This window comes from Ascaphus truei, chromosome 4 (genome assembly GCF_040206685.1).
Source record: "Ascaphus truei isolate aAscTru1 chromosome 4, aAscTru1.hap1, whole genome shotgun sequence".
In the NCBI taxonomy this organism is placed as follows: Eukaryota; Metazoa; Chordata; class Amphibia; order Anura; family Ascaphidae; genus Ascaphus; species Ascaphus truei.
Genome location: NC_134486.1, coordinates 189,854,425 through 189,867,755, shown reverse-complemented (window position 1 = coordinate 189,867,755; position 13,331 = coordinate 189,854,425). Strand labels below are relative to the sequence as shown.

The window sequence follows — 13,331 nt, the reverse complement described above, 5'->3', positions numbered from 1 at the left end:
ACACAATCATTGCCTGGTCTATTGTATTATTATCTTTAATCTCCCATGGCTTCTGCATTTTAAAGTAAAATCGTGGCTAGTGAAAGCAGTGGGAGTGCCATCACAACCAACACATGACAACACCGCTTAGGCAACGAGTTGCATGCAGGTGCACCAAAATATAATTTTGATTTGCTGGGGGAGGGGGGATCTGAATTGCAAAGCAAGCAGTTACTTGTCTCTCCAGAACTGAATGGGTTATTACTTCTTAATGCCTGCAGTAATAGATGCTGCTGCCTTCAGAAGAAATGAGAGCTGTCCATTGTTGAAGAAATATTACAAATAAAGAATTTTGATTACTTAAATAGTAAATTCTGTGTGGGTGAGATGCAACTAATGATACTGGAGCTTTTACGGTGACCAAGCTGAGTAAGCAAACTTATGCAACAAATGTCTTCTGGCAGATCATTTTGTTAGCAGATTAAATCGTGCGTATATGCGCATTGTAATTCAGTGCTGCTGATGCAGGTTTCTTCTTGGCGATTCCTGCAGAACTACACACAGCAAAGTTAATTTTTTTTTGTTTTGAATCAACTTCTGTGAATAAAAACGAAAATGTATGAGTATTGTTACTAATCTCTAGTAGAAAAACAATTATGAAACATGTAAAACATAATTATTTAAGTTACAGTAAAGGTGTGAAAAGTCAATTCACTCATAACATGTATATCTTTGTACTTTATTGAACATTATATTTAAAATGTCTTACTTCCTTTATCGTAAACACCAATATTTAATTTTCGTTATGATCCTTGTGATCATTTATCCACAGTATGAGAATAAGTTTGAAAAACATGATTGCCAGGAAAATGTTGCTTAATGGTCCAGGATCTATTTTATCATTTACCACGTTTTTATAATCTTATACGCTAAAAGTAATTTTCATTCATGCTTAAAAGTGTGGATGTACACTTCTAAAAGCAGAAAAATAGTTACTTTACAAAGCGGGACACAAATTAATGTATCCTCAGAATTCTCTTATGGTGAACTGACATTTGTCGTACAAAAAAAAAAGTGATCAACATTCAAGTTATACATATCAATAGCTACCATTCATCCCAGTGACCACAGTTCAAATGAAGCATCTCTTGTATAGATGAAAAAAAGCTGTTCATCGCTTAGCTGGTAAGGTTATTGTAATATACTCCACCAGACCTAACTTCAAAGTGTAATTTCACCTCAGCAGCACAATGTTTCATCATTCAACTGTCATAAAAAAGCGGGAGGCTGTGTTATAACTGGTATATGATTCACTCTAACAGAAGATAACTGCACTTCTTGTCCCTAAGGCTACGGCCCCGCTGCCTCCGTCAGCGCGCCCGCACTGCAGACAGGCGGGGCGCTGACATACACAGGCTGCGATATGCGGTCTGTAGGGAGCAGGAGCGGGAGGTGGGCGGGAGTGGGAGGCTTGACAGGGAGGGTGGGCGTGGCTTGAGCGGAGGGACCCGCTACTCTCCCCCCCTCCCTCCACGGGCTTGGGCTGGAGCTGCTGATGGTAAGCAACATACACACACACACACTCATACACACACACGCCACCACACACCACACACACACACTCCACACACACACACTCCACACACACGCAGGCACTCATATACGCGCACACACAGGCACACACATACACACACACATACAGGCACTCACGCTGCTTTCACTCCACACTCCTCCCCGCTCCCTGAAGCCTCTCCTCCTCCCGAAACCTCCCTCCTCATTGGCTCACAGCCACACCACGTGACGCGTCAACGCTAGGGATCACCATTCTCTTGTATCCCGTAGCGCCTGACGCGTCACAGCGTGTAGTGAGCTGTGCAGCCAGGGGGGACCGGGAACGGCTCGGGAGGATTCCCCTGCTGGTGGGGAACTCGCGTGTGGCCGCCCGCGCCACCGGGCGCACCAGGTCCAAGGCCTTAGGTCTTTATTGTGGAGTTTTAGGGAACTTGGTAAACAAGCCAATATATATATTCATCTTTTAGTATAATGATCAACTCGGCTCAATACAAAATCCTTGGTAGGCTGCATTCAGTGTAATCTGTTCTGGATTGTTGTACATGATCATAGACTTTTGAAGGAAGTGTTACTGGCTATTTCTACATGTCAGACACTGCACCAAAATAAGAAATATAATTGGGCAGTAGATCCTGTTTTGATTTTTTTTTTGGTTTTTTTTTGTGAGAGAACCACTTTCAGATAATTTAAAGGGGGTTCACTAAGCGCCGATGTGTGGGATCACATCCCAATCAGATGTGCACTGTCCAGTCAATCTCAGTCGACCCCAGATCGGTATGCAATACCCAGCATCAGTGCTTGGTGAATCCCAGTGTAAGAGTAAGTAGTACCTTAGATTGGCACCGTAACAGTGTTCAGGTTAAATTAGGGAGAAGTCTTCTGACAATCTCTCGTATATGTTGGCATAATGGAACAATACAGATGTTCATGGCTCAAACTACTACCAGATGTCCTCAGCACTTGTTTGCAGCAGAGGGGAAAATTGCTCTGTTGGCCATTTTTTTTATATTGCAAATAAACATTATTTTTAGTTCTTCAAATACAATTTAGATAGGCTTCTTAGGGTATTTGTTTTTTTTCGCCAACTAAATTCTAAAATGGCAATCAAAGCACATTGATCTGTGGGAATATATAATTTGTATTCTATCTATTGTCTCAGACCTAACCGATACCTTGTTTTTAGTATTGCTTAACTAGTGTTTGCAAAGAAGGGTGGGTAGCCGTGTTGGTCCTTTCTTCCATGTAGTAATAAAGGAGGGAGAGAGGGAGTAAGTAGGTGGTATGATAACTTTTATTGGACCAATAAGTAGTTGACCGATTGCAAGCTTTTGTACCTCTCGGGGTCATTGACTATTGTTTGTACTATTTTGAGGTAGTTTTAAATCTAAAGAATAAGGAATGTGTTGATGTGCATTATTGGTTATTTTTAATATGGACTCTGGTTCCAAGAACAGTCAATTTTTTTTAATGCTACAGTGGAATGTAGAAAAATGTTATACAAATTAAAGTAAATTCTGAGATACCTGCAATAAGTTGTCATTTCTTAAAGTACAAGACAAGAACTATAATGTCCCACATCACTTTCTCTGCTGTTCTCAGCCTGAGCTGCTTGCTCCCCCCTCCTTGTTTTAACCCAACGTAGGTGTTGCTATTTTAATATAAAGCCTTGTCTGTCATGCTACATTTTTGTAAAAAAAAACCTTTTGTTCTTCCTCTTGCAGACTATCCTAAAAGAAAGCTTCAGTTGAATATATAGTATTGCAATTTGCCAAGCAGTTGATTTAAAAAAATAAAAATAAAAAAACGTGGATTTAGACCTAATGGTAACACTTTTAATTAAATTATGATTTGTAATGGAGAACCTTCATTAAAGTATTTTATTAGAGTGTAGCTGATAACCAAGAGTGGAGCATGACGGGTTTCAATGGTCTTGCGGTGTTTTCCATGATTAAATGTACCCCTGCCAATGAGGCATATTGTGCTATATACAGGTTATTTTCAACCAGGATTGGATGCAAAATAGGACAAGAACAGTGTTAACAGGGATGACATTTATGGCTCATCCCATGGTAATTATTTGTAAATCAGGATGATGCAGGCAGTGAGAGAGAAGACATTGCTGTAAGGATAGTTTTTATCAGGAACGTCCTGTATTATATAGTGAGAAATAAGGCTGGGATTCTTCATTTTATCATTTAAACCTATATAAATGTAGGTGTTTAGCAAAGCCCATTTCATAGCATTTTATTTGTTTAGTTAGATATTAGTTAATGTCGCCTGATTTAACATCCTCTCATTTTTGTTTTTAAATGGTATGCATAATTCTTAACTGAGGTTTTTGTAATATCTATTTTGGCTTCTATAGAATGGGACAGTAATTGTAGCACTGGCCACCTTTTGCTGACAACTGGGACTTTACAGCTCATTGCCAAGCAGTATTTTGGTCTTTCCTTTGCACTGAAAAAGTTAAGTTGCTTAGCGACTACTCCTGATGGTGCATTTAATTTGTTTTGGGAGTTGTACAGTTATGTGAAATCAAATGTAAACAAAGGAATTTGTGCAGTGCATTTCTAATGTTCTGTCTTCTTGTATGTAGGAGGAACAAAACAGAGGCAAGCCCAACTGGGAGCATCTGAATGAAGACCTCCATGTGTTAATCACTGTGGAAGATGCTCAGAACAGAGCAGAAGTTAAGCTGAAGAGAGCCGTGGAGGAGGTGAAAAAGCTCCTGGTACCAGCAGTAAGTAAACACTTTTTAAAATGATTTATTGTTTTGCTGTGAGAATTAAACACAAATGTTTGACTGTTGAAGGTGGTCATGCAGTCCCAGCACTAGTAAGGCTACGGCCTGCTGTCTGCGCTGTACGCGCGCCTGCCAGGCTGCCGGCGCTTGCAGCAGAGTTCCCCGGTCTACAGTGAGCTACAGGGGGGGGCGTGACGGTGAGCGCGGCCATGACATCACCCGGCATGTTTGCCCTCATTGGCTGACCCGCCGGGGGAGCGTGGCCTAGCGCTCTGTTGCTAGTTCTGCTCACAATTTTCCTGTTTGCAGGAAAAACGGACCTTGCACCGGACCCGGCACCATTGAGGGGCGCTCCAGCAGCCAGCAGGGACTTGGTCTAAGGCTTTGGTCCAACTGTGTCCGGCGGCGCGCGCGGCAGCGGGCCACCAGCCCCTTTCCTCCAGTCTGGAGGTCCCCGCTGGCTCCTTCTCACTGCGTGCTGTGACACGTCAGCCGGCCGATGCTAGACAGTCAGCCAGTGAGGGAAGGAGATACGGAAGGGAGGCGGCTTGGGAGGGGACCAGGGAAGGAGCTGCGGGGGAAAAGTGTGTGTGTGTGTGTGTGTGTGTGTGTGTGTGTGTGTGTGTGTGTGTGTGTGTGTGTGTGTGTGTGTGTGTGTGTGTGTGTGTGTGTGTTGATTTATTCAGGTTCCAGTACTGTCAGATAATTAAACCAAACATTTGCATACTTCTCACTCTGCAGCTGATTGTGTAGAAAATTATCATCACCGCATTTGTTGCCACATTGTAACTTTGTTGTGCAAAACCTGCTGAATCTATAAAGCTCATAAGGGTCTGTCATGATATCTGCTCCGATCCCCCCCCCGTTCTCTTTTCCCCCCCTTGCTTTGACCCCCCCCCCCAGTTCCGATTTGTGCCTCTGTGTGAGTGCCTGTGTGAGTGCCTGTGTGAGTGCCTGTGTGAGTGCCTGTGTGAGTGCCTGTGTGAGTGCCTGTGTGAGTGCCTGTGTGAGTGCCTGTGTGAGTGCCTGTGTGAGTGCCTGTGTGGGTGCCTGTGTGAGTGCCTGTGTGGGTGCCTGTGTGAGTGCGTGAGTGTGTGCGTGCGTGTGTGCGTGCGTGTGTGCGTGCGAGTGCGTGCGTGCCTTATGTGTGTGCGCGTGCGTGTGTGTCTGTGTGTGAGAGAGAGAGTGCCTGTGTGAGAGAGAGAGTGCCTGTGTGAGAGAGAGAGTGCCTGTGTGAGAGAGAGAGTGCCTGTGAGTGAGAGAGAGTGCCTGTGAGTGAGAGAGAGAGTGCCTGTGAGTGAGAGAGAGAGTGCCTGTGAGTGAGAGAGAGAGTGCCTGTGAGTGAGAGAGAGAGAGTGCCTGTGAGTGAGAGAGAGAGTGCCTGTGAGTGAGAGAGAGAGAGTGCCTGTGTGTGAGAGAGAGAGAGTGCCTGTGTGTGAGAGAGAGAGAGTGCCTGTGTGTGAGAGAGAGAGTGCCTGTGTGTGAGAGAGAGAGAGTGCCTGTGTGTGAGAGAGAGAGAGTGCCTGTGTGTGAGAGAGAGAGAGTGCCTGTGTGTGAGAGAGAGAGAGTGCCTGTGTGTGAGAGAGAGAGTGCCTGTGTGTGAGAGAGAGAGAGTGCCTGTGTGTGAGAGAGAGAGAGTGCCTGTGTGTGAGAGAGAGAGAGTGCCTGTGTGTGAGAGAGAGAGAGTGCCTGTGTGTGAGAGAGAGAGAGTGCCTGTGTGTGAGAGAGAGAGAGTGCCTGTGTGTGAGAGAGAGAGAGTGCCTGTGTGTGAGAGAGAGAGAGTGCCTGTGTGTGAGAGAGAGAGAGTGCCTGTGTGTGTGAGAGAGAGAGAGTGCCTGTGTGTGAGAGAGAGAGAGTGCCTGTGTGTGAGAGAGAGAGAGTGCCTGTGTGTGAGAGAGAGAGAGTGCCTGTGTGTGAGAGAGAGAGAGAGTGCCTGTGTGTGAGAGAGAGAGAGTGCCTGTGTGTGAGAGAGAGAGAGTGCCTGTGTGTGAGAGAGAGAGTGCCTGTGTGTGAGAGAGAGAGAGTGCCTGTGTGTGAGAGAGAGAGAGAGTGTGTGTGTGTGTGTGGGTGTGGGTGTGTGAGTGCATGTGCGTGTGGGGGTGTGAGTGCGTGTGTGTGTGTGTGGGTGCCTGTGTGTGTGTGGGTGCCTGTGCGTGTGTGGGTGCCTGTGCGTGTGTGGGTGCCTGTGCGTGTGTGGGTGCCTGTGCGTGTGTGGGTGCCTGTGCGTGTGTGGGTGCCTGTGCCTGTGTGGGTGGGTGCCTGTGCGTGTGTGGGTGCCTGTGCCTGTGTGGGTGCCTGTGCCTGTGTGGGTGCCTGTTCCTGTGTGGGTGCCTGTGCCTGTGTGGGTGCCTGTGCCTGTGTGGGTGCCTGTGTGTGTGTGTGTGCGGGTGCCTGTGTGTGTGTGTGTGTGCGGGTGCCTGTGTGTGTGTGTGTGGGTGCCTGTGTGTGTGTGTGCGGGTGCCTGTGTGTGGGTGCGTGTGCGGGTGCCTGTGTGTGGGTGCGTGTGCGGGTGCCTGTGTGTGGGTGCGTGTGGGTGTGCGTGTGGGTGTGTGTGTGGGTGTGTGTGGGTGCCTGTGGGTTTGTGTGTGGGTGTGTGGGTGTGTGCCTGTGTGGGTGTTCCTGTGTGTTCTTGTGTGGGTGTGGGTGCCTGTGTAGGTGCCGGTGTGGGTGCCTGTGTGTTAGTGGAGGGGAGCAGGGAAGGAGCTGCGGGAGGGAAGCTGTGTGTTTGTCGTGGGTTTCGTATCTCCGGGCTCATGCACACCTTTCGGGGGGGGGAGGGAACGGACGTACGGACCCTCCACTCAAACCACGCCCACTCCCGCTCCCTACAGACCGCAGGTAGCAGTCAATTGCCTCTCAGCCTAAGGCCGTGCTTATAGTGCCGGCGACGGCGCCCAAAAGCATTACCGCCGCCGCGTGCGCTTATAGTGCACGCGACGTCGCCGTTGCGAAAACTTGACGCTGGTAGAATTTTATTTTTTTAACAAATCAAATTGCGGGAATCCCGCGATGCCGCTGACCGGCGAAACATAACTTTCGCCGTTGGCGACGGTTGACGTCACCCATCGTGTCGCAGTCGGCGGCACTTTAGGCAAAGCCTAAGACACAGCAGTGTGTTTTCATCCATTGTTTGCTGCTAAAGTCTGCTTATACAAGTTCCAAGCTGACTGAAGTGAACATGTAGGTAGATTTCCTCGAACTTTGCAATCAAATATAAGGCTGATTTAAAAAAAAAAAAAAAAAAACTATTGCTACAAGACATGTCAGCAGGTGCCTGCCTTTGCTGCGGCTACCAGTACAAGGTCTCCAGTGCGCCTATTCTTGTTGGGCTGCAGGGAGTCAGAGACGTACAAAATTCAGTTTTAATATTCGAAGATCAACCTATGGCAAATATTCATGGTCCATGTGCTGTGAATTGTATGCTAATGCATAGAGCATCTTGGTTTGCCGCCACTTTGGAATCAGAATGTAGGTGGCATTGTTGCTTTGTCCCACCACAGACCTTATACTTGAGTGGGGAGCATGTCATTCCTGCACCCAATCTGTGGCGTTCGGTCTGCGATTAAATAAAGCGCTTTGTGTAAATAGCTGCGCTGTTTCTACCAGATGCAAAGGTCATTGTATGTGCAGTGACTATACACCACAGACCAACTCTGAAGTCAGATCTTATTGATCGGCCATTCTGCTTCTGTCTGTGCGATAATGTACATTCCTACAGCCTTTTGAAACTAAAGACCCTTTAAACAGCAGTGTGAAGGATAGTACAGAATTTCAAATAGGCCTAGAGCAAGCCGTTAAAGTAATGCTGCATTTTTGAAGCAGCATGTTCAGGTTCAGTGGATATATATCAGCTAAAAGGAGCTTCAGGTGATATTTTTTCCTACACTGTGTGGTGTAAAATGTCTCATGGGCCGCAGGCCTATCAACCAATTCTGTGTAATGTTTATGTAAGCAGTTCTGTCTTCCAAACAGTACTCTTGGCACTATCATTTTAACTGGAATTCTTAAGAGTTTTGTCTGGGTATTTTGTTTTCTGCCTCTGTTGCTTGACAAAATGCCTCCTTTTTTTTTCTGTTTAAAAATTAATAAGAAAAAAGTAGAGTAGCACACGTGCCATTTCAGTTGTGTATGAAAATGTCATGGGGCATGAAAGGGTTTATTTCCAAAAGCTTGCTATAAGAATGTTATCCTAATGAATAGTTTCCACAGATACTTCTGAATTTGGTATTGGAGCATTCAGAATTTTTTGTAAATATGTATGAAACTGAACTTAAAGCAGCACTCCTGGGAATCCCTTTTTTTATGGGCTTGAAGCAGGGGGTCTCTGGAGCTGAACCACATAGGTTTCAGCTCCGGGAGCCCCCTGCTTCCCAAGTAACAACTCAGAAGGGGGTGCTGGTCATGCTCTTGCTGTGATAGTTTGGGCTAACATAATGGCGGCTTAAATATCTTGCAATATGAAGCTGTGACGTCATCCCTTTCAGCTTCCTATGGGTCCATGTGAAGCAGGATATTTAAACAGCAGAGATATATACCTGCACCCCCTACGGAGGTAAGTATTAAGTATTTTGGAAAGTATGGGGTCCCTGGAGCTGAAATCAACACGGTCCAGCTCTTGGGGTTGCGCATGTGTACCCAAGAGTGCTTCTTTAAACCTAAAAATTAAATGAATAAAATATTTAAGAAATGTTGAGCTTTGTCAAGCGCTGCAAGTGTTTTTTATGGGGCTTATTCATCCAACCACGATAGTGAGGATTAGCGCACTATTACATTGAAACGCCTATTGAAGTCAATGGGAGTTCCCGTACAATAGTTTCCCGATCGGCATTATTACGGCTTAATGAATAACCCCCCCAAGTGTTCCGTTATCACTAACCATGACACAAAGGTTATGCGAAGTACAAATGCAGCCTTTAAAAGGCCCAACTGACCTTAAATTTCTCTCGATATTTTCCATCCTAAACCTTTCAAACTACCATTGTCAGAGCCTTAAGATTTACAATGTTTTTTTTCCCAGTTGAGTTATGCGCTTGACTTTAGTTTAATGCAGAGGCGCTCTAAAGATACACACAATTAATTCAGCTGCAGGAGGTATAGTGTCTAGCCTTAAACAGTAAAAGCAAGTACTGTATCCTTAAGAGAATGGACTGAAGTAAACAAGGGACATGGCAGCCATCTTAGGAGTTCTAACCTGCTGTAGTGGCAGATACACAGCTCTACGCAGCTTCTGTGCAAATCAGTAACGACTGTCATGTTAAAGAAATAAGTTTGTTTAATACTTACCCATGTCTAGCAAGTGTTCTAGGAATAAAGTAATTTCAGTATAAATCTTTCAGTATAACTGAAAACATAACAGGAGGATGGTCATAATCGTCATAATACTATACTATTTATATACTTTTGAAGTGAAACTTATTTAGCGGCACCTACCACATCAGCAAAATTCCATGGCAGTGAATAGAGTTGATGGGGACGGAAGTCAGTGGTGACAGAAGTGACGTCACTGCTGGCACTCAAGGCTGTCAGTGTTGCCAGCTTCTACCAGGAGGAGTAAGGCAGCGCTGGATGGACACAACCCCACATGTTCTACTGATGCGCGCACCTCTGCTGGCATGTGGCATCTCCATACATTGTGCTGCAGGGTCCTCTGACCTGAAGAAAACTTTTTCAAATGAATGGAAAATTAAAAACTTTTAAAAACAAAGCGCAGTCACACAAACTCACGCAGAGGCGCGCGCACACACAGAATCGCTGCCAGGGTTGCCAGCTGGCTTCTCCAAAGATACTGGACGCAGTGGTGAAAGATGCAACGTGCTCGACTCTCACCACTCCATGCTGTTCTTGATCCCACCCCACGCTCATGACACCTCCTCATGATTGCCTGCTGCTGGATAATTCAGCTAATCAGGATGAAGGAAGCTGCTCAGCCCCCTAGCAACAGCCTTGTTCTCTCCCCGCTCAGGGAAATCCCGCGGCACCCCAAGCTGATCAGGTCACACACCTCGAGATGTAATACTGAAAACATCCATGTCCAGTATTACCTCAAATTTTACTGGACAGTGTCTAAATACAGAACAGTCCGGTTCAATACTGGACACCTGGCAACCCTAATTACAAGATGCTGTAATATCTTTGCCTGAATGAATTGGATTACGTTGTAGAATCAATAGAATTACAGATTATACATTTTTGCACTTTTTTTTTTTTTTTTTATCCATATATTTCTCAAAGTTAACCGATCCATTCCTGGAAAGGGTTACTGTTTGATTTTAAATGGCTGCGTAAAGTCAAAACAAATAGAATAAAATCTGTTAGTCGCGCTATTTTTTTTTATTTGTATTTTTTTTATGAGGAAAGTACATAGACGTTTCAGATGACACATTTTCATTCAGACCTACATTCAATCTCCAGTTCTAATGCTATACTTTGTCCATAAGCCTAAAACGGTGACATCTGCTAAATTGTTTTTTCTTTTCAGCTTTTCTGTTTCGGTGTGTGAGAAAGAGAGCCAATTTCTTTTCTATCCCAGCAATATAGACATGACACTATAGTATTTCACTGATGGTAGAAATGTGAAATTAGAGCTCACACACCTACAGATTAATGTATCAACACAGTGAGATTGAGCTGCTGCTTTGGAGGACTTGAAAGTGTATTCTTTGAAGAGATTTAGGCTATAAAAATATAGGGTATAATAGCATAGTATAAAGTGTCTATAAATTGTTAACCATTCAAGGCACTGGAAAGAAACCAGCACACTGCAAATATTTTTACAAAATCTGAAAACATGGTTTTACAGACTTAGCTTTACATTGTTAAACTAAAATACAGTGTGTATTGAACTCTTACCAACGTGTTCAGTAGACAGTTATTTTAGGCACAATGATCTTCAAAACTTGTGGATAAGATAGTCCAGGGGTGAGCAAACTTTTTATGCCGAGCCCCCCTTTTTATCCATGACATTTCTCGGGCCCCCCTGTCTGATGTAATCAAAATCACATGAAAAAAAAAACCCCTTTATTAAACGGTATACAAAGTAAATACAAATATGTCTAAGGCCGCGCGTATAGTGCCCGCGACGGAGACGCGTGACGTCATCCGTCGCCGCTAGCAAAAGTTGTATTTCGCTTTGTGGCGGTGCGGGCGACAAGGCCATTGATTGGTTCGGCTTGGATTGGACGGCTTCAAAAAATCGCGTCGCCCCGTCGCGATTACTATAATCGCACGCGGCGGCGGCGACAATGCATTTGTTTTCAGGCGACATCGTGTCGCCGGCACTATAAGCACAGTCTAAATACTTACAACAGTTAGCTCTTGCAAAATTAGGCTGCGTCCACGCTGCCGCTGAGAGTGGTGACATCACCAACTCTCCAAGTATGAGCACAGGGTGTCCTGCATAATTTTGCAAGCACGAGTGGTGAAGTGTTTACACTTTTTTTTTACACACAACCCCCCCCACACACCCCCCCCCCCCCCACACAACCCCCCACACACACACAATCCCACACACATTCAACCCCACACACACACTCAACCCCCCTCACACACACACACAACCTCCCCCCACACACACTCAACCCCCCTCCCCCCCTACACACACACACACACACACACACACACACACACACACACACACCTACCTGGTGGGTGGAGGGAGGGAGTAACTAAGCCTGCTCAGGTCCCCCCATGTGCTGGTGAAAACGGGCGGGTAACTGACAGGAGGAGGAGGGCTTGTCTGTGTGCAGGGAAGGCCCCGCAGCAAGTCCCCTCTGACAGAGTAGCAGCCTCTGCACAGAGCTTAAATATAATCTTGCGCCCCCCCAGTTTGCGCACCGGTTGAGATGGTCCAATACACTTATTTAGCTAATAGGGTTCATTAGAGAATTGTCATTTAGACCCTTATAGTGCTCAATGTCCCCAGCACACACACCTACAAATCATCCTTTTGATCCTACCAAATACCATCTAAATAATGAATTGTGGAGTTTGTATTAAACTTTCCGAATTCTTTTAATAAGTGTTACGTGTGATGGGCTTTAGGCAAAAGATATTGAGCAGTTCCATTTTAATTTCTAAGAGATATGGGACTGAAAGTGAGCAGGTTGCAGCATTTTTGGATACTAGGCCACTATACGCTGCAGAGTAGTCATTTTGAAGGGTGGGAACTTCACCTCTTCCTGTAAACGCAGAGACTTTTAATGCAAACCTTGTGATCTGCATTCTGCGTTGTTTATCTTGATCTGCCTGTCCCCTTCTCATCCCATGTTGAAGGGTGATTAGCAGTTGAATGCTTTTCAGCTTGCTGTTTACTCTAAGCTGAAGCATATGATTTTCTGTCTTGAAGAGACGTTGCAAAAGCAGCAGCTAAAACGTTTGGGCATATTGTGTGCCTGCCAGCAAAATATATACGTGGGAGGTAAAGCATGAGTTTATACCCTGGCATTAAGAGCACTGTTGGTGTGTGCTACATTTAGACTCTGATCAGATCATTTCACTAGATTAGATTAAATGTAGTGTGGTGCACATACCACTTCTCATTATGCATGTTGTAATTAACTGTTGTGCTGCAGCAGTAGTAGTATTATGATACATTCTGTCTGCATTGCACAGCGCAATGCTTCAAGTTTATGAAATGTAGGCTCTCTAGCGATTAAAGCAACCGGCCACTAAATATTGTTTTTCTCCAAAATAAATTCAATTTCATTCTAATGGACCGTACATTTCTCTACTTCACAGATATATTTTATCCTGTATGTTGAGTCCCCTTTATGAATCTTAAGATGCAGTCCTATCATTGTGTTTGAGACAGAGTAGTGCTTTTTTCCACTTTAGCCTAAGAAGCTACATCTGAAATTATGAAAATTAGTACATTTATACCCCCGGGGCTTGACGGCAAATTAACTAGATAGTTTATAGATGTACACAGTGTTTTTACTGTTTGAAGTAGGGAATATACAGTACAAATTAATTGTTGAGTTTATATTGAGCATTTTTAATTCCGCTGCAGGGTATATTTATTTTGTTAGAAGTGTTGTTA

At 44.8% G+C, this 13,331-nt stretch overlaps 1 protein-coding gene across 18 annotated transcripts in view; it reads left to right on the top strand.

Annotated features, from left to right (window-relative positions):
- QKI (QKI, KH domain containing RNA binding) overlaps positions 1 to 13,331 on the top strand; it is a 249,315-nt gene that overhangs the window by 148,241 nt on the left and 87,743 nt on the right. For all 18 annotated transcript variants that reach the window (XR_012801028.1, XR_012801029.1, XR_012801030.1 and 15 more), the window contains one exon: positions 4,148 to 4,291. Coding sequence is in view for 15 of the 18 variants with exons in the window: in XM_075596719.1 (XP_075452834.1) it covers positions 4,148 to 4,291 (144 nt within the window). In the remaining 3 variants the exon portion in view is untranslated. The remainder of the gene's footprint in view (positions 1 to 4,147; positions 4,292 to 13,331) is intronic.